This window comes from Drosophila persimilis, unplaced genomic scaffold, assembly GCF_003286085.1.
Source record: "Drosophila persimilis strain 14011-0111.01,24,50 unplaced genomic scaffold, DperRS2 tig00000431-arrow-pilon, whole genome shotgun sequence".
NCBI classification, from domain to species: Eukaryota; Metazoa; Arthropoda; class Insecta; order Diptera; family Drosophilidae; genus Drosophila; species Drosophila persimilis.
This window is the reverse complement of record NW_020825312.1, coordinates 2,771,892-2,792,859: the sequence shown is the minus strand read 5'-3', so window position 1 is coordinate 2,792,859 and position 20,968 is coordinate 2,771,892. Positions and strand designations below refer to the sequence as shown.

The 20,968-nt window shown below is 44.8% G+C and overlaps 2 protein-coding genes and 2 long non-coding RNA genes across 5 annotated transcripts in view; 1 reads left to right on the top strand and 3 right to left on the bottom strand.

Moving 5' to 3' along the window:
* The window catches only part of LOC6596189 (calcium-transporting ATPase type 2C member 1), a 45,970-nt gene extending 37,462 nt beyond the window's left edge, over positions 1–8,508 (bottom strand). For both annotated transcript variants that reach the window (XR_003408911.1, XM_026989892.1), the window contains exon 1: positions 7,822–8,508. Coding sequence is in view for 1 of the 2 variants with exons in the window: in XM_026989892.1 (XP_026845693.1) it covers positions 7,822–8,187 (366 nt within the window). In the remaining variant the exon portion in view is untranslated. The remainder of the gene's footprint in view (positions 1–7,821) is intronic.
* LOC6596192 lies at positions 4,778–5,080 on the top strand. The gene is made up of 2 exons (XR_003408914.1): positions 4,778–4,863; positions 4,922–5,080. It is a non-coding gene; the product is annotated as an uncharacterized LOC6596192 (long non-coding RNA).
* A 2,224-nt stretch (positions 8,509–10,732) lies between the features above and the next one.
* Positions 10,733–16,672, bottom strand: LOC6596194 (ras-GEF domain-containing family member 1B-B). The gene is made up of 5 exons (XM_002021087.2): positions 15,848–16,672; positions 12,280–13,755; positions 12,031–12,174; positions 11,745–11,947; positions 10,733–11,670 (listed from the first exon to the last, which is right to left on the bottom strand). The coding sequence occupies exons 2-5, from the start codon at positions 13,675–13,677 to the stop codon at positions 11,355–11,357; spliced, it is 2,061 nt and encodes a 686-aa protein (XP_002021123.1). The 5' UTR covers positions 13,678–13,755; positions 15,848–16,672; the 3' UTR covers positions 10,733–11,354.
* A 970-nt stretch (positions 16,673–17,642) lies between these two features.
* LOC113566037 lies at positions 17,643–18,400 on the bottom strand. The gene is made up of 2 exons (XR_003408907.1): positions 18,027–18,400; positions 17,643–17,965 (listed from the first exon to the last, which is right to left on the bottom strand). It is a non-coding gene; the product is annotated as an uncharacterized LOC113566037 (long non-coding RNA).
* Between the last annotated feature and the right edge of the window lie 2,568 nt (positions 18,401–20,968).

The following is a 20,968-nucleotide window of genomic DNA, read 5'->3' as shown; positions in this document are numbered from 1 at the left end:
AGGAAAATAGTGCGAAAGCAACATGCTGCTAATGTCCTTTGGCAAGGACAACCAGAGCAAACGTCTTGGCCAAATGGACAGCAGCAGGCGACAGGAAAGGACAGTACAGGCCCAGACACGGGACGCAGGACGCAGGACACGACAAGACAGGCCAAAGAAGCTTCAGTCATTTTTCACCTCCAACAATTGCACTTGCTCGCCCCCGCCCCCCCCCCTCCTGCTCCTCCTCCACGACAGATCCAATTTGCTCTGGGCCCGGACCCAGGACGAGGCCGGCCGGGATACTGTCCTGGACGATGCTTACATTTTACTTAGCAACTATTAATTTTCCATTAGCCTGCTCCATGCTCCATGCTCTATTCTATCCCCCCCCTTTTGGTTCTTTGCCCCCTACCCAAATGTCAATCAAAATTATTTCAGCTTGTCATAACAATGTGGAGGATGACTTGGCAGCCCCCAGACCCCCGCGTCCTTCTTGCCAGCTCACGTTTTCACTGATGTCAAAAGTATGAAAATTGGATTGGTATGTGAAAAATGTATTATGTATTTCCTTTTAGTGCTCTTCAGTGTGTCTGCTGTGCCCCGTCTCTGGAAATCATTAAAACTGTCAACAGAAAAATGTTTACTGAAACTCTGATCTCTTCAAAGTGACACTTGCAGCTGCCGCCTTGCCACCCTGCCGCCCTGCCACCCAGCAGGCCTGCCCCCCGGTCCAGTTGCCTGGCAGAAAGACCATTTCCTACTGCCATTTGCTGCAAGTGCCGCTCGAGGCGAGTGAATTACAGTTATTGCTCGCACTCCACTCAAGCAGTGTGACCACATTTGCATACAGGCTACGACTACGACTACGACCCTACCCTACCCCGCCCGATTGGCAGACACTCCCGACACAACTGTACTCCGCATTCAATGCCACTCCGAGTCCTGCGAGTGGTGCTTCAATTAGTGTAGAAAAACGGACTCGCATCAATCCCAAAGGCACACAAATTCCACGTACGTGTTGCATGCGAAAATTTTAAATAAATCCCCAAAACTTTTGGCTGCGAGGCAAAGAAAAATCCCAGTGTGTACACACTCGATCCCGGACTCAGTGAGTGAAGGAAGCAGGACTCCCCCATTAAAGTACTGCACAGCGCGGATGCAAATCAATCCAACATGTTGCATTAATTAAATAAATCCCCGCACTCTCGGCTGCGATGGAAAACAAACTATCCATTAACTGAATGAAAAAATCGCTGTGTGTGTGTGTTTACGTTTTAATATTTTCCCAATTTCCTGTTAAGCAAACTCTCAACATTTATTCGGAATTCAAACATTTTTTGCAGCCACTGTTAGTATTTATTCGCCCGCCTGTAAGTATGCTACCACCGAATGGGGTTCGCTTCGGTTATCTTCTTTTACTTTTCTTTTTTTTTTTTGCAGCGGAATGTCAATACAAAAAGTGAGAAAATTAAATTTGTTTGAGCTGCGCTGATGCGCTGCTCTGTCGAAATATGCCACAAACTGCGTGCCACAAGAAACAACACGGGCAGCCCATAAAGCGGAGGCTGCCGTTTCGGGGGTCCTGTCCCTGCTGTGTGCCCAATTGCCGCCGCCTCCCCGCGGGCTCGTTTTGTGGGCTGAGATTTTTCGCCCGTTCTTTGTCACCTCGTCCCCGTTATGACTCCCAGCCGTCTGCCGTCTGCGCCCCGCTGACTCCGCTCCTCCGTTCCTTTGTTGTGGGCCCTAAATTGTCAATTTTTGCATGTTTACAAGCCAGAGGCAGGAGCGGGGGCAGAGGCAGAGACAGAGGCCACAGGCAGGAGGCAGGAGGCAGGAGGCAGGAGTCAGGAGTCAGGCACAGTTGCAAGTTGCTTAGGACTGACGAGAGTTTTTTCCGGAATCCTTTATCGGGCTGCCGAGTAGAGCGGAAGTGGCGCTCTTTGCCCTAGCACACACTAAGGACACACGTGAGGAGCTACCGAAGCATCCACTTCCTGTTGATTGTGCTGTCTATGATTGCTCCCAGTCCCCCAGTCTCTCAGTCCCCCAGTCGTGCTCCTTTAGCGGGTTCTGCATCCAAGACAGCATCGTTTAAAATATATATTTCTGTTTATGCGGATATGAAATTATTTAGAGCCCAACTTTGGTTTCAGTTCAGTTCAGTTTCAGGTTCTTCTGTTTCCGCTGCTGATGTTATGCTAATACTCTCGAAATCGGGGCTCTCTGCTCGTTCCGCTCTGCGGCTTTCATTCGTTATAATTTCCCTCAAAAATGGTTTTCCACCAGGCCCTCCTGGTAGCTATTTTTCTACAACTTTTCAAAGGATTGCCCCAAAGGGAAGTGGCAAAGGCAAGGGAAAAGGAAAGGCAAGGAAAGGAAAAGGAAGGACATCCAACCGACAGTTAGTGGCTTTATGCTCTCTACGTTCGTTTTTTCTTATTTTTGCCATTTTGCACGCAATTAATTCAATTTGCAAAAAGTTTGTGGCTCGCACAACATTTTTGCGGTAAAGGCCACCGAAAACTGTGAGCATTTAAAGTTTTGCGGAAAGGTAGTACGGGTACGAGTACGGGTACGAGTGGGAAAGGGTTAACAATATGTATTCAAGGGTAGCACGATTCCATTCCCATCAGAGTCAGAGTCACAATCTGAATCAGATAATGTGTCAGAGAATATGCCAGAGATCAGAGCGAAATGTGAAGTTCCTGCCTCTGGGGCAGAATGAGATGCAATTATGAAATGACAATAAAACAAAGCCAAAAAAAAGATGAGTCCGAATGGCGATAAGCAAAATATTCCGACATTTGAGTTTCTGTATACTGATTGTCCTGTGGGAGGAGGGTGCGCCAATCCCAGAAAGTTTATAAAATGCACACAAACCGTAACCGAAAAAAAAAACCGGAAAAAGGGGGAAAGCACCTAAAAGCATTTTGATGTCAGGTTTATGTGGGAACGGGGGCAAGGGTAGGCAGAGGGGGAGGGGTACTGGTAGGGGGTAGCATTATTATGAGCCACGAATAAAATGCAAATTTTAACGCCAACATTTATGACAACAATTGCACCACACACGCAGCAGAGCAGCGGAGCAGCGGAGCAGCAGAACTGCGGAGCAGTTGTGGCAGAGCATAAAATTACGAGGATGTGCAGGAGAAAGTTTGGAGTCGCTGCCCCGTTCCCTTTCCTCCCCTGCCCTGCCCTGCCCTGCCACTCTCTGTCCTCCCGCTCTTTTACGGCCAATTAAAAGTGCAAATTATATTTGCCCAAGTAAATGCGGAATGCAGCACAAAAACAAGTTCTTAACTTTCTAATTATGCGGCACGGAGACCATGCCAGCGATGCGGCCGAGATGAGATATCCAACCATCGGGGCATCCGGGCATCCAGAGATACCAGAGGTACCCCATCGATGGAGCCATGATCCATCGATACTTGAAATCTTCATCGAGTTGTGTGCCAAAAGTTTGCCCCATTGTCGCTCCATTCAAATTATGGAAATTATGGAAATGTGGAGCAGAATCGGAGGAGGATGAGGAGGAGGAGGAGGAAGAGTTGGAGCCAACTTCCGGCGCTCAAGAGCCAGAGACCATTTCTGCCTTTCCTGCCTGGTGGCACGCACTGGGTAACGACAATGCATAATAATGCAGTTTTGTACTTTATGATTATAATAAATGCTCTTAAATGCCGCCCGTCACTTTGCAGCTTCCTCCATTCCTGTGATGCCCCTGCTCGGGCCACTGCCACTGCCCCTGCCCTGCTCCGGGCTCTGGTATATGCTTGGTGGTAGATGGTAAATGAGAGAGGCTGGCCATGTAAGCTGGCTGGATGATAAATTTCCTTGGCCGTGTTATAAATTCATTTTGTGCAACAGCACTTTATGCATAAATTTGCATGTCACAAAAGCAACAATAGCGAAAAGCCAGTGCCACAAAGGAGAGAGAAAGAAAGGCATGCAACAGAGTGACGCCGCGCCCCGAACAGCCCAAACGCCTATCCGCCTATCCAGTGCCACCAGTGCCACCAGTGCCACAAAGGACCAGACACGTCCTCCGCTCTGTGCCGCCTTCGTTGCTGTGCCATTCATTGTGTGCCCGTATACTGAAAATAAACAGACGCCACAGCGAAAATAAAACAACAGCAAACGACTTGGCCCCAAAATGGAGCTTAGCACGTACCACATGGCGTATGCAACTGCGTGCAACAGCAACAGCAACTGCAACTACAGCTACAACTACAACGACGACTCGTTGCCACAAATGTAGGTTAGATTGCGAGCAGGTCGTACTCGTAATGAGGTGCACTTGCACACAGGCACACACACAAACACACACATTAATTGGTTGCGAAAGGTGAGAGGAGTGCAAAGGGGAGGAGACCCAAATGAACCAAGCCAAAGTGCCCTGAAAGATACACACATTCTGAATGGAGACATCCGAGTTGGCCAGAAGGAGAACTGGAACACAAAACACAGTGCATAGTGCAGAGTGCATAGTGCATGGAACACACGGTAATCGCAGCCTGAATCGACTGATAACGGACACTGGTGGGCAGGTCAAGAGTCGCCCCCAACCCGGTCTCTGCTGAAATTGCGTTGCTGGGATTTGGATTTGGATTGTGATTGGGATTTGATCTGTCGATTGGGCATTGGGGATTGGGGAAACTTTTCACTGGCAACCAGATTCCATACACAGGCATGGAAAACGTGAAAAGATAACCGCAGTGTCGGAGTTCCCCAGCGATAACCGTCTGTCTGCCCGCCCGCCCATTCTCTATGCGATTACAGACTGTCGCCTCATCAGTTGCATTCTGGCATTTGGCGAGTGCGAAACGATGAAGATTAAGGCAGCGATTCTCCTCTTTGTGATTTCTCTGGCCATGGCTGCAGGTGAGTGCGATCGATAGAGTTCAATGCCTCAGTGTGTCAAATGATCCATTGCTTGCAGGCATCGTGGCCCCGGACTGTCCCAGGTGGTCCAAGTGCTGGAAGGATTACCAGCACGGCAGGATCATTTACCGCTAGTCTGTACCAGGCACATATACTAAGAATAATTTATGCCTAATCATAGCCCCATTAAAGCCTTTTTCCATTACGCCTAATTAAAGTCCAGGGCTATTTATTAGGAACGAGTGAGCCACGCCACCAACGCTGGCACTGACCGCGGGGAGGCAGATGTGGAAACAGTTTTCGGAATAGGCTTAACGAAAGAAAAAAAAACCCTGAAAGAAAAACACTCTTCGGGCACCGAAGCCTTAGATACCCTGGCAAATGCTGCGCCAAGTGGAATATACAAAAATAAAATAGACTACAGCTTGGACTATCTTTAGGAAGAAAAAAACAAGACATCAAATATAAAAGTGTTGCGGAAATGTTGTTCGTCTAAAATCGCAATGCCCTCCTGCATAGGGTATGCTTATTACAACCGCTAATTGCAGCGACCGGATGGACGAGATGGCATCCGTGTAATCCCCTGTGGACGTGGACGTGGATGTGGACACACATGCGGTTCTGTTATTCAGAATACCTTGTAATCGCAGCACACCACACGGGTATGTTGGGTGGGGCTGGGGGGTGGTCATTCTGCCTAATGCTGGGTATCGCACCCGTCGAGTCCCTCCCCAATGCAGCAAATGTTACTTTTTCACCGCTTTGTCCACGCACGCAGAATATTCGTAAGCCCCAATGAGATTGACAAGCTTGTCAAAGCTTTTCCGACCAAGGGTCGGGGCAGCAGTAAGTACAACAATTCAATCGCTGGACATCGCCCCCCCGGACAGATGGGGGCGCACGGCAACTGGACGCAAAGTGGCACGCAATATGACTGACCAGTGCAACCGATAGAGGGCGCTGGTGACACAATTAACGGTAGTGCCAGGAAAGAGGAGTGGCAGAGGCAGTGGGAGTGGGAGTGTGGAATACGTTATGATTGACACGGGTCTGACGCATTATCGATTGAGGCACGCGTCTAGCTTTCGGTGCGGTGCGGTGGAGTGGGTACAGTGGGGACCCAGTGTGTAGGTCACCGCCACTTTCCATCAAATAAACTCAATTATTTATACTCGTATACAACTCGTAACGAGTTGTGGCCGGGCGGAAATTATAGATTTTTTGATTGATTTTCCGGGGGACTGCTCCGTGTCGTATCTAGAGCGTTCGGCTCGCCGTTTTATCCACTTGAAAGATAATCTAAGGCAAGGAAAATTGATGACTTGGTCGGTAGAAACAGCAAAGAAAAAACGAGAGAAAAGGCAGCTTATCTTCATCTGCGGCAGGGCAAACATTATGGGGGGCGGGGGGTGCAAGGGAACATCATTACGGCACCTCGCGGTAACGATGACTCGACTTTGTCAACACAAATTCCATTAATATCGGACCGCATTAACATCACGGACATTTTCGCTGGCTAAATCTGTCCACCCACTTTTCCCGGCACTTTTCTTGGCTTTTCCCCTAGCTTCTGCAATTGCGTGACATTTGGAATTACTTATGTACTTGGTGGTGTTTCCCACAGTGCCCCCAGTCCCGCCTCTGTCTGCGATTAAAAGTTAACAGGGATTTGTTTGAGAAAAACCTTTGGCCCAGGTGGTATGGAGAAGAGAGCGGGGAGAGGGGCGAGGGGTTGTCTTTTCGTTGCTGCCACAAACGGAAAGATATTTCTTTGTTGCTTATCGATTTTTTTTGTTCCTGAATCCGCTTCTATTGCCGACCCCCAGTCCCAGCATGTTTTGTTTTTGTAGGAATGTTGCTTTGATACGAGTATACCCCTTGCAGAGGGTATATTTGTTTTTTCCAGTTGTTTGGATAGCTAAAAATATAGCTCCCCCCATAATATATGAATAAATATGAATACGAGTAAAAACAAATATCAGGCCTCTCAAATAACGATTGACACTTTCGCGGTTATTTATTGAATAATTTAATCATGATTTTTTCTGAATAATAACTTTAGTAACAAGGTGACGCCGTCCGCTGTGGTGAGGACCATCCACGCTCTTTTGGCTCTCAGAGAGACAAGCGATACAAGAGCGAACGTTTTACCTTCTGCACGTTTGCATACCTACTGACAGGCGGATGGTCCTCGAAAGAGAGAAGATATGGTGACAATGTCACCTTATTACTAAATTCATAGTGCACTGAGCAAGGCAACTGTGGCAACGATCATTTGCCTGTCTGAATTTTCGCCTAAAATCATTCATAAGAATCAGCAAATTTGTAAATCTATAAAAAAGTATAACAATTTGTATGAAATATGTATTAGAAACTCTCCTTTAATGGCTGTCTTATAGAAGATATACTAGAAATCGGAAGTATGATCTACTAGATGTAGTATTTTGCGCAATTTATTAACATTAATCAATTTTTTGCTGCCATACTCTTCACTCTGTTTGTAGCGAACAAAAAAGATAAACTAGCCGCAAGAAAATATATGTATATGTATGTTCTTTATCTCCTACTACAGTTGTTATATGTACGTATCAAAATCGGACACGTGCATCACAAAATGATGAGTAATAATAATGAGAAATAATAAATTTCAAGAGTATCTAAACATTCGGACCCCTTTGTTGGTTTTTTTCTAGAGTTGTATTTTGCTTTGTTTTGCTTTGTTGTTTGGCATGTCGTTGTGAGCCCATTTTTAGGATTTCGCCAAGGTACGAGTATATTCGGGGAAAAGGAATGCGTCTGGGCCTCAGACAAGGGTTGAATCAGCCAGCCACAAGTTGCACACTCGCATCGCGCGACTTTTGTGGGGGACCGCACCGAGCCACAGAGCGCACAGAGCGGTAGAAGAGAAAACCGTGAACTGTGATAACAAATGCAGTTCCATCGACATTTGTGACTCACCTCGATAATACTGTCGCTGCCAAGGCCGCAGATTTTGTTCTTGCTGTGGAACTTTTGCTGTTCCAATGGGTTTTTACGCTGCTTGGTTTTTGGTGCTAGACGCAGGCCGCCCTTGCCACCACCGTCACTGGCGCCGCCTCCGCCGCCGCCGCCGCCGCCGCCTACACCAGTGGCAATTACAATCTCGTCGTCCTCGTCGTCGTCGAGGAGGTCCAGAGCGGCGGGCGAGCTCAGATTGAGGGCATCCACGTCCACATCTATGTCGAGATCGATGTCGGCCGCTGTGTCCGGCAGCAGGTCCAGATCGCTTTGGAAACTCAAGTCGAGGTCTTGGGGCAACTTGGCGTACTTATTGTGGCTTTTCATTGTTGCAGCCGTGCATGAGTCATGTGGCCGTGTCGGTGGCCGAGCGGGGGGACTGCAGGAATCGCGTAACGAAGCCGTGCACCAAAACAAAAACAATCAAACGAGAACAATCGATTTTTCCGCCTAAAATTTACCGCTAGAACACTTATCGAAAGCGCAGCAACAACAACAGGTTCTTGTCACGCGAATGTCGCGTTTTCAAAGCGGATCTACCATACGGAGATAAACAAATTTCACTGGAGAATCCTGCCGGCCCACCTTCCGGCACTATATCCCGATTTGATCTGACTGTGCTCTCGATTGGAGTTCAATATTTCATCCGGTACGAGACTTTCGCGAGTTCCAATAACAGCTGTAATGGCGTCGCCGAAAGAACCGTTCGTTTCTGCGCATGCAGGGTATAACTATATTAGGTATGGCCACCAGCCGGCTCTTTGGGTACCAAAAGCTGCCTCTCTTTGCGTCACGCGTCGACGCAAAGAAGTTTGCATGGTATATGAAGCAAAAGTTAGGGACTGCTCAGAGCCGTCTTCAGAAGGGACATAATTGCTATGCTTGCTATCGTCCAAGAGAGGGATGACCTCACCTAAAATAAATACCAATTGTGAACGAATTTTGATTGTTGTTGCCGCTAAAAACTCACGAAAATTCAAAACAAATGCACTTCTTGAAGCTGATTTTAGAAAATGAAAGCTAATCTCAATCTTCTAATAGTGTTTGTTGTTCCAGATAAATTTTTGTGGAGTATAATTTAGATGAGTAGATATATCATATGTGCATTTCCATTTTGACGTTACGTTTCACTTACCTCCCTATTCGCCAAAAAATAACAACAATCGCAAGTACGGTTTTAAAGATTTGTGTAAGCCAAAATATGACCTGACGTTACGTTACCAAAACCAAAAGTGGTTTTTAAGGTGGGTGTACAAAATTGCAAAACTCAACTCTGAGAATTGAGAGGAACTAACTGTGTTATACTTTTTGTACAAATGAAATATTCAGTGGTAATTTTCCAAGTTATTAGATATAAAACTCCATCTCTTCCTTGTCTGCACAGCTGCGGCAAAAATCATTGTAGGGGCACCCATTCCGTGAGGCAACGTATGACTGCGCTGCACCTTTTTCAGCTGAGCTTGCAGAGCTCAATTGTGCGCTTCTTTGTGATGTTTGGCCATGTTTGCCGAGCTATGCGACATCGTTGCACTAATTGCCACATATTGTCTGTTAGTCGCTTGAATTGCTCTTTTATGATGTGCCAGATCTGGCCAGTTGGGTGCCCGAGACCCATATAAGGCTAACAACAAATTTCTGAGCCATTTGGTGGAAATCGAGGAAATCGCATTTTGTGATTTGATGTCGTAACGGAAACCGCTTGAAGACAACTCAAAGCTTCCCTGATTTCTCTGACTTTCGCCTAAAAGAAATCTAAAGAAGTGCCTTCTGTTTAGCTTTTCCAGCTTCAATTCATCTACAAAGATTTAGTTTAGGGCCCCATCTGGCCCTGGTGGTCCCTCTATGGAAGATTATTTCGAAAAGGATATCTCTTTACTCCCTTGGATTATATGGTTTTTCCTTAAAATGGATGGCATATACTGGCAATTGGGCATCATTTGGGGTGATCCGGAGAGCTCCACTGATGCGTAGGACGGGAGTTCGCTGAACTTTGCCCATTCGTTAAGTGATCGTCCTTTTAGATAGAGCCGACCGCCCGCTTAAATTAGTTAAATTACGATAAATTTAGAAAATGGTATCAGGACAAAAGTATTTTGGATATTTTCACGGAAATGCCATATAAGCTGTCACCGATTCCTTGCTTCCTTGCAGAACAAATATCTCAACACAGCCCTTGAAAAAGAAAAGCTAGCATTTTTAATAAAGAAATAATTTTGATCAAACAATTTATGAATTCGCTGTTTAAATGTGGCGCGCTTTGGTAATTGTAATTCGAGTAATTCGAATTCGATATATATCGATTTTGCTATCGAAGTACTAAAAACCAGGACACCAATACGCCAGGTGTCGCCCCAATTTAATAGTGTGACCGGACTTTGCCGATTAGTTATCGAAACAAAGCTATCTAAATTAAAGGCCGGTGGAATTCAAATTCCAAAGGTCCTTAGATTGATGTAAGCTATTAAACTAGGATGAATTTGTTTTGAGAATTGTTTTTGATCATTTCTTTATTCGAAAGCAGTTTTTTAATCAATAATGTTTTGTTTAGTCCCTTTATAGTTAATATCATTTATGAATCCATCCACAATTTTACTTAATTATGCAAATACGTTGTTTAAAATGAAATTCTTAAAAAGAAGAAGCATCTTTTGTAGCTACCACAAGGTGTACTTTCTGTTTCTGTTCTTGTTGTTTCCGTTGTGGTTGTTCTTATGTATACGAAAATGTTTTTGCTCAGCGATTGCTAACTTTGCGATAGAGATTTTGCTGAAGCATGAAAAAGCCTCGAGACAAAAGCATCATGCTATCATCCAATCTATCGGATCCGATCCTAGTCGGATATAATCGTTATAGAATATCAAAAAAGATTTCATTTAGCTATAAAATTGTGTATATATATAAATATAAATACTGTTCACTTACGAATATCGCGCCCACGGGCACTTTGTCAGATGGTTTTGAACATAAATAATGACATCAAAAATGTTTTGTGTAATAAAAAAATTACTTCTTAAGAAACTAAATTAGTTGCATTAGCTGTTCGTTAGCAATAAAATGCTTTAAGTACATACGTTCTCTTCTGTTCTTCTCGCTTCGATTCGATTCGCCTTTACTAATATTCGCTTAGTAGTTAAATAATTTAAATTACTGGCAACATTGCGGAGATGCTTTGCGTTCGTTCGTTCATTCGATTGAGGGGACATCGGGGGGCATCAAAGTGGTTGAAAATTCATTTTGTGAGGCGATACAATTATGAGAGGATTGACAAGACAACGGTTAATATATAGCTTCAGAAGCTTTACTTTCTCAAAGAGGGGCTAAGCAGGGCTTGCGGCTGGTTCGGGCGGGTCTTAGTCCTGTCCTGTTTGTCTAACTCCATCGATCGCATTCAACTTAGGCTAACGAATTATCCCCAATCTTACGGATCTAGTAGAAAAAAAATATAATCATGGCAAGCGCTTAAGCGTAGCTTAATCTACCCCTCTGCATAGTGGCTACTGCGACTGGTGGTGGTGCTGGTGCAGCTGATGCTGCTGGTGCTGCTGCTCCTGCAACTGCTGCAGCAGTTGTTGTTTCGTCTCGGCTTTCACCGTTTTGTAGCGATCCTTCTCCTCTGTGTTCTCGGGGGGCTCACACTCGAAGGAGGCCATCGAGAGGGTGTTCTCGTTGAGCACTGCGCTGTGCTGCAGATAGGCAATGACGTTCGGCAGCTTCTCGAAGGGACAGGTCACCTTCTTCCACTCGTTGAACTCCGTCACTTGTTTGGCCAGCTGGGAGCACTTTTCAAAGTTGATATGATTGTTTGGCAGCCTGAGACAGAGACAGAGAAATTATAAATCGCTGATGCTTGATCAATTGGTAGCAACGATTGCGCTGATACTCACCGATTCGAGCAGCCCTCGTTTAGAAAGTACAAGTCCTTAACAAATAAACTAAAGAATGGAATGATTATGCGTTCGCGTTCCTCTGTGGCACCCTCGGAGCGCCACATAGCAGCTTTGAGCGTCGAGCGATAGCTATTGAAGTTTGATGTTGGATCCATTTGATGTTCCAGCACTGAGAATTTGGCCGATTGCACCTTTGACCACTAATTATGAGATGGGATCAAAGCAGAGTTTGAGCGTACAATATACACACAGAAATATACGGATATATCCCCTTTTAACTTACTGTCTTCTTGAGTCTGCCTATGGGCGCCAGATTTAGACCTGCTATTATGGCCATCAGACTGTTGAAGTTGCCAATGTTGAAGCACTCACGGGCCGTCTCAATCCAGTACTCGATGATGCGAACACGCTGCTTCTTCTTCGGATACTGCAAGCAAAGGATGGAGGCAATAACAAACATGACATATGCTGAAAGGGATTATCTCCCATCTGCTGCTGCTGCTGCTTCGGCAGCTGCTGCTCCTTTACCCACCTTGACAATCTCGCTGGCTGTCAAGTAGCTGAGGCGATTGAACCACTGCACATACGACTCCAGGTTGCGCGTCTTTTTCATATCGTTCAACGAACCCTTGCCGGCACCGCCTCCGCCTGCGCCATCCTTGGCCTGCTGCTGGGGGTAATCCTTGGCAAACGCCTGGACAAACTCCTCGGGACCAATATGCGACAGGCGCTCTAGTTCGATGGCCGTCAATTGGTGGGCCAAGTGGGCGCAGCTCGGACACATGTCCATGATGCCAAAGACTTCGTCTGGCTGAGGGGTGGTCGAGTTTGAGTTGGAGGTGGAGGAGGAGGTGTTGCCGCTGGAGGAGGAGTTGGAGGTGCCGCTGGCCGAGCCCCCACCACCCACGCCATTGGCATGCGAGTGCGAGCTGCCCAGAAAAGTTTGAAAGGGATTATGCAAATGATGATGATGATGATTATGGTGGTGTTGACTTTGGCCAGAAGCCACCGCCACCACCTCTCGCTCGCTGGCCTCCGTGGTGAGCGTTAGCAGGAACTCCTCGTACTGCTCCAGGGCCGTCAGACGGGACACGAGCAGCTGTAGAATGCGAGAGACCTGTTTGCCCAGCGAGTTGTCGATGTAGACGCACTTCCTGGCCAGGATGCGCACCTGCTGCATGAGGCGCTCATCTCTGAAGTCGTACGGGAAGATCTCGATCCACTCCGAGAGCAGCCGTATGCAGTGCTGGGCCGATCGCTGCGTACTCGTCCGCTGCTGCGGCTTTGGCTCCAGCTCCGAACTCGTCGCCGTCGCTATTGCCGCCGCCGCTGCTGCTCCCTTTCGCTGGGTCAGGGGCGAGGCGGAGTTTATGCTGAGGTTCAGCACCTGTCCGGCATCGTCGACCACATCGCAGCCGCCACCTGCTCCCTGCTGCTGCTCCCAGGTTGTCGAAATCTGCGCCAACAGCTCGTGCGGCCGCACAAAGAGCCTGGCACTCAGCAGGAAGGCAAACACGAAGCTCTCGTCCGGATAGTACTCGTGGGTGGGCACCATGTGGGTGATGAGCGACTTCAGCGGGCCCGAGTGCAGCTTGCCCTCACAGTACACCAAGTGACCATCCTTGGGTTCCTTTCCCGTGGCCCTACTCTGGGCTGGGGCATAGCTGAGCGGCTTTTCTGGCGGCTTCTCCGTGGGGGCGACTCTCCTGTTGCCGGAGTAGGTCTCCTGGCTGTGGCAGACGCTGTTGCTTCGCTGCGTCTTCAGGTCCGGCAGTGTTTTGTGTGTAATTGACGTGGTTGTGGCACTTGTTGACGCTGCAGCCGCTCCTCCAGCCGCAGTGCCCTTGATATTGAGGCTGATGTTGGCACTGCCGGTGCTGCCACTGCGGCCGTTCGTGGCACTGTTAATGCCGCCGTTGCTCGACGACATCTGGACTCTTCCCAATCCTGGTCCCTCCGCTGGAGCATCTAAGTCTCACGCATTGGGGAGCCAAAGGGAGAGCTGCTGCTGAAATGGCAAAAAGTGGACGGTTAATCGCAGTGTTAATCGAGCCAAAGTGTGGCTCCGAGAAGCCGTACGAAAAGGCAATTAGAGACAAGGAAAGCAAACAAAGGAATAGCTTAATGACTCGAATTTCTAGTCTGTCTGTCTGGGGATGGGATGGGATGGGAGGGCAAGGGGATAAGTGGGGACGGGGCTAGCGAACAGAGTGAGGAGATCTCTCTCGAAGATCTCGGCTATCCCAACGACTGAAGCACCATTGAAGCAGCACGGATTTCAGCTTAGCAAAGCGAAAAATCGCCAAGCAAAGTGGAAAACTAGAAAAGTGCCATTGAATGGCAGTTCAGAGAAAAGACCCAACGTCAACGTTATTGATCGCTGGAATGGGGACACCACACCACATCACACCACATCACATCACATCACGTAGCGTGGCCAGCCACATGGGCAAACGGATGAAGAAAGTGGGAGGCTCCTCCTCCTCCTCCTGCCGATTGGCTCAGAACCAGAACCCACTACTCAAAACCATGCTCTGGTATCAGGGACAGATAATGAAACTATAAACTGGAAAGCCCGACTAAACTGTTCATTTGTGATGAAAATCATTCGGCAGAGCAGTGCGGGGCGGGGGATGCGGCGGAGGCGGGGTGGGCTTATCACAGGCCACCGAACACCGAGCACCGAGCACGGAGCACCGAGCACGGAGCAACGGAAAAACGAACGAAACTAAATGAAGCTAAGCGCAAGCGACACTCAACGAAACATGAGAATTACAAATATTAATTAACAGCAAAACAGAAATACCAAAAATATGGGTCAACAAATTGTTTAGTCCAAGAGGAGAGCCGAAGGGGCGGGATGGGGGCGATGGGGGGAAGGGGCGAAGGCAAAGGAAAGGCATGCTAAACACGTTAATTGAATTACCAAGACGCCAATGGAGGGAGGAGCCAAAAGGAGAATAAGGTGCCGAAGAAGGGGCTGCTCTGCCACCCATCCGACCCAACCACCCACCCGCCCAACAACAAGTAAAGGCGAAAAAAGGGAAGGGCTGCACATTTTCACTTTTCTTACCATATTGCACGCTTCACAGAACACCAGAAGTAGGCGGATCGGTCGAGGGGGGGATGGAGGGGAAATAAATTATTAACTGCAGACGAAAATTGTAATCAATTTTCATATGCGGTAGGCAAAAAAAAAAAACTAACCAACAAAAACAACCAAAGAAAATTAAAACAAAGCTAAAAGCAAATTAAAGTCTATATTTATACCAAAAACAACAAATGAGTGGAATGCACTGCCCATAAAAGCTTAAAGCAACAAAATGCAACAGCAACAACAACTGTAAAAACAAGAACAGCAACAGCAACAGCAAAAACAACAACATTAGCAGCAACAACACCATAATTTGTATACAAAACGCAAAAGAAGAAGAAACAGCAGCAGCGCAGCAGCGAAGCAGCAATGACAGACGTGAAAGGCAAAGGCCGGCGCGCACAGTGGAGCAAATTAGTAACCTGATCAATAGATGCACAAATGTTTATTTAATTAATTAAGACTAATAGTTTGTATACCCTTCCAGAGGGTATTTCGATTTGGACAAAGATGTTTGCAAGCCTTTTTGATTTGAAATTCTTACAAAACAAAGTTTTGGCAGATATTCTCTCAGTCGATTTCTTAGCTGCCAATTGGAACAATCATCGACGTATATTTTAAGAAGTCCCTTTTTATCTCCCGATTCCCCAATCTTCTGCACCACTGTGCAACGACGTGAAAGAAAGGCAAAGGCCGACGCGTGTGGAAATGCAGGGGGAAAAAGCCAAGAGGCCAGCAAAGAAGTCAACAAGAGAAAAACAAGGACAGCGAGAGAAAGAGAGAGAGAGAGAGAGAAAGAGTAACAGAGAGCGAGAGAGACAAGTCAATAAATGGGGCCGTGGCCCGACCCGTCCGGTCCGTTTACTGCTGCTGCTTTCCCATTTCCCACTTGAAACGCAAGAGTCGAGAGCGGGGGGCGAAAGCGGCGGAAGGGGGGACAAGATGCAGATGCACTGCACTCAGTTAATGGGAAATGTCGAATTGGAAGCGGGTTTTATTTGCTTACCTGGAGCAGCTCCCGTGCATTTCGCAATTATCCTGGCCCAGAATCTCTTGGACCATCCACGCCGCACACCGCACACCGCACGCACACGGCCACAGAGCACACGCCCCGCCCGAACGAACGAAAGAAGTTTGTCCTGGTTGCACTTGCCTCCTGGTGGCAGACGAAATCAGGACAGTGCGTCGTACGCTGGCGTCGCTGCTCACTGCTCACTGCTCTGGATATCAAAAGTGGAACACACGATTCCAGCTAAAGAGGCAGAGGGAGTTGAGTTGTGTGTTCCTGTATCGGCGTGTGTGTGTGTGTGTGTTTGCAAAAGCAATTTACAATACGCGAACGGCAAACATTTCAGTTTTAGCTTTCAGAGCACCCCACCTTTGCACCTTCATCCCCGCAGCAGAAGTGTCGGCAGAGGCAGCAGTCGCATATGGCCGCCTTTTGCGTCGCCTTCTGCTTGGCACAAAAAAATTATGGATATGGCAAGCAAATACTATATTTAAATAAATTCAATGTCTCAATGCTGTTTGTGTCACACGAAATGCATTTCCACGACTTTGCAAGCACTTTTTCCCCGTGCATATACGGGTTTTTGTTTGTGTTTGTGTGTATAATATGTATAAGAGCGCCGACCGGTTTGTTTGCTACGCAGAATTTTCTTTACACAAAAAAAAATATATAAAACAACATCGAACACAAAGAGTCTTCGTCTTGTCTTGTAATAACGCTGGTCACCGTTCACTTTTCAATAATTTATACAAATCGTTGCTGCGGCGGCATATTGCGTGGTTTTGTTGTTGCCTTTCGCTTTTTATTGCATTTGCGCTTAATTTGCGTTTTGTTTACTACGGGTTAGGGACAGTGTGACCACGGCATTATCGATGAAATATTCCGCCTGATCCCCAGAAATGTTCCGTGTCATTTTTAGTATATACCGTAAATATGCCGACGAAATGTTGGTATTTAAGTTTTAGTTTTTTATTCGGTTGAATATTATAAGCTAGCTTGACCCTCAGCTCTCAACTCATAATTTGATCCGGTTTATAAATCACTTTCCAACAATACAGGTTAATTTGGAATTGTCTTCTATTTTGGATTTTTAATAAAATAAGGTTTAAGCAACAACGGTCAACAACAATATCCACTAAATGAATTTCCGTACATAGTAACTACACGCTAACTACTCTAATGATACATTTTAACTATATTTTTATGTAATTACCAAAAGCGACACCTGAACGGGAAATATATGTACATTTGTTGACAGGCTTCGTTGGTTTTCTTTTAAATGCCTTATTCCGAAATTTTGAAAAATTTAGATTTTGATGGCAAACGGAATTCGATGCTGATCACGAGTTAGTATTCGATGTGGCCTGGGACATGGCTTTAAATGGCATTTCTACATGGTTTCTACATTGGTGAACTGGACAAGAAAATATAAAAAAATACCACGAAAAACATGGACATGGACATGGTGTCTAAGCTGGAAAGCAAATCAGTGTTACCGCGGGCTTATCGCGACATAAAGAATATAAAGATATCGATAGCATATATCGAATGGTGACGACAGTAAATGGTCGCGGGTGACCAGTATGGAATTGAAATATTACTGAAATGGAATACAAAAATTCAAGTCCTATAAATTAAATCTTGTTGAAGCTGGTTATGGCTTTCTTTAGAATGAAATAAACGATGCAAACTCATCAAATGAAAAATAAATTCACTTTATAAATCTCTTGGGGGAGCTATTGATGCGGAATAAAAGAATATATAGTACATATAAAAATAAACTCAAGAGTTCTGAACTTTTACTAATATTTGATTTATTATTTATTAATAGCACAAATTTCATGAATAGAATTAAACCAAACAAGGGCAAAATTATAACTGTTGAACGGCCGAAGAGTTTAATATAAAATGAAATGAAAAAGAGAGAGACAAAAAATATACATAGAACTAAGAAGGACTGCAACAAAAATCTACCACATGCGCACAACGAGAGATAAAAACAGCTGGAGCCCCGCACAATAGAACGGTAGAGCCGGGTCTATCTTTTTAAAAAGTACATTCCCAGAAGGCAAGCCCGCGTTAAGTCAGTGTCGACTCAAGAAACTGCAAATGAAACTTCACAAGTTGAAATATGAATAAATTGTCTATTTTAATGGCTATATACAACTATACATACATTTTGAATAAACTTTACTCTTTGGAAACCCTTAAAAATTGCAGCAGCTCTGTTTGGCAAATGGCTTGGCCTTAGTGCTTCCATTTTGCCGGAGTATCTCTCCTTGGGTTTTTGGGTGCTCCTCCTGTTATTTCTGCTGCTAATAGACAGACATGGCTACATGGACTCGGTAAATGTTGGGAGCAAGAACGCGCTCTATACATAAATATATCTAATTGCACTTCACTCATTTTAACATAGTCTTATTGTTAAGCCAGTGGTTTTTACTCTCATTATGTTGGGACTTAGTAGGCCAGTAGAAGATTTATTAATACGGCTGTATAGCAATAACTGCTGATCTAAAAAATCCCAACTATAATGGGTGCACACAAATATTCCAATTGAGTTTTACACGTCTTATAGTTGACCCTCGCGTTTGCAGCTTAACTGACAAACTGAATGAAATTTACATCATCTTTTATAGTTACCGTTGAGAAATCCTCAATTACATCATGTTTTTTTTGTAATTATTATAGTATATAAAGCATGATCGTATCAAGTATTCATAGGCAGAGATAAAAGTAAATTCAAGTTGTAATAAGATATTGTTGCATTACTACAATCTTCAAATGAAGCCAATGTAAAGCCCAAGTACGCAAAATGTTGTGCATCATTGCATTTCATTTTATCTTTCAGACTTTCATAGGCCACGTAGTGGAGCGTCAAATCAGTTTACTTATTAATACCAATATAGCTAGACGTGGGAATTCTTTGTAAGAAAAACTCTTCGGGTTTTTGGAGATGATACAAATTCACTTAACCAATTGTACCTTAAAATCTTGCTTTATTTCACTAAGATAAACAGACGCTAACATGGTCGGGCCCGCGTCCAGTACTATCAGCATTCACTGACCAACCTTACAGATCGGGGACTTTTCAATGCTTGGATTTAAGCCTTTAAAGGCTTTAAGGCTTTTAAGGCTTTTGTTATATAAATAGTTCATACTAATGGTCTTTTAAACTCATATTTCTTTGGTAGATTAAAAAATAATGAAACTTAATCATTAATCAATTCTCCAGGAAACTTCATGGTTCCCGACCCTGTCCGCGACGCACAGTTTTTCATTATAGATCGCACAGCAGCTGAAAATATGGAAAGAAAACAGAATAGCTATATTTTTTTGGCTTCTATTATCGGCTTTCTTAATTTTGATGTCAAGGAAGAGATTGCTTCTCAAGGTAAACAAAGAAAGGGTAAGTTCAGTCGAGAGGGCAATGGAGTGGAAACCCCTATCAATATATTCCATACAGAAAGAAGTGCCACACAAATGTTGGTGCTATCCAGCTCAACGACGACGAAAATTCAAAAAAATGTACATCCTGAGTACTGAAGTTTTGTAATAAAGTTCAAACACTCGTACCTTTGGGATAACAAAAAAGTATTGAGCCGACCCAGGCTTTGTAGCTCCCTTTAGGAGTAGATGAAACATAGACGTTAGTTTGTAGAGCCCATTCCTTGATTAATTTAATCGACGAATCTACAAAAATTGTTTTAAAAATTTGCTTTGATTTTATTTGCCAATTAATTACCTGCTTTACTGCTATGGAGACTGTTCGACCTTCACCAGATTGACTGAACTTGCCATATTTTATATGTGTCGAAGTCGAACTAAAAGCCCAAAATATTTGTTAGTCTTACGAAAATTTAACAGGCACGAACTGAATATAATACAATCATATTTTTGTATTTATATGTATATCAAAATGAATGCTATACCTTTTTGAGTGGGACAGGCTTATCTCTCCCACGTTGTCCATAGTTTCCATGAATTCTTCACATTTAATGTTGGTCGTATTTATTAGGTTATTCAATTTAGTTTTTCATCTTCGTATAAGGCAGAAATATAGGCTTCGATTGTCTTCCCATTGTGCGACGATGCAAGAACTAGTTCTACAAGGCTTCTGCTTCGTTTTGCAGTTCAATGAATGGGTGGAGTGGAATAAATATGGAATGTTATTAAATGCAACGCGAGGTCAACGTAAAGCTGTTTGCTTTTTCTGCTAGCAAATTGTTCCTTATATTTATCAGCCTTTTCTGCGCTCCATTGTTCCTCAAGCCATATTTTCTATACTTTCAATATGTTCCGATTTCGATTTATTTCCTCGCGCTCTTGATATAGAGCCAAGTACGTCTTTAATCTAGAAGTTTTGATAGCCTAAAGTTCCAAGTGGTGTTGTTTCTTCTGAAAGTTTATCTTATCCTTTTCGCGATCAGAATGGGCAATGTTGTGCTTGGAACGCATCTCTTTCTACCGAGTAAACCTGGTCCTGGCACTCTTTGCCGCCCTGCAAATTGCAAGAGGCCACATTGGTCTGGAAGTTTTTCTTTGTCTGCTTCACATTCTGGACATAAAAAGACAATGATCCATCGGAAGAAATTACGCGACGATCTTAACAACAATTAAAGCCTTAGTCTCGCAGCTTTGTATGTAGTATTGTATTGTATTGTATTATTATTCGCCGCCCAGTCCTGTCATTATTGCTGCGACTTTTTGCTTGCAGACTTTTCACTGCCATTGGGTCCAGTCAATACATTCCGATATTTGCTGGGATAATAAGCATCCTTGTAGGGCCTGCCAAATGAAAAAATATTCTGCTAAGACCAACTGTGTGTGTGGAATACGCGTATGTGAGTTCATTTCTGCTGATCACTTACACGAAATTTGTCATATGAACGAATTTCATCCTTCCCTTTAATTCTTTACGCCTCTGTGGACTTTGAATATTGTTTTCCATTTCCATTGCGAACTTATTTTGCGCGGTTTAACTCCAGTTGTTCACCTGTTTAAATAAAGGGTGGGCTAAGTTGGCTTTCTCATCGGTATATTTACTGTGTGTTTTGAAAACGGGACGGTATATTTCGGTATATTTATGAGGGTCATTCAGACCGTATATTTCATCGA

Bases quoted from the DNA above. Each gene is read 5' to 3' on its own strand.
- LOC6596194 (XM_002021087.2), bottom strand. From the start codon at position 13,677: ATGTCGTCGAGCAACGGCGGCATTAACAGTGCCACGAACGGCCGCAGT. The intron at 11,948-12,030 runs GTAAGTTAAAAG...TCTCATAATTAG, and splicing joins TAGGCAGACTCAAGAAGACA to TGGTCAAAGGTGCAATCGGC. The intron at 11,671-11,744 runs GTGAGTATCAGC...TCTCTGTCTCAG, and splicing joins AACGAGGGCTGCTCGAATCG to GCTGCCAAACAATCATATCA.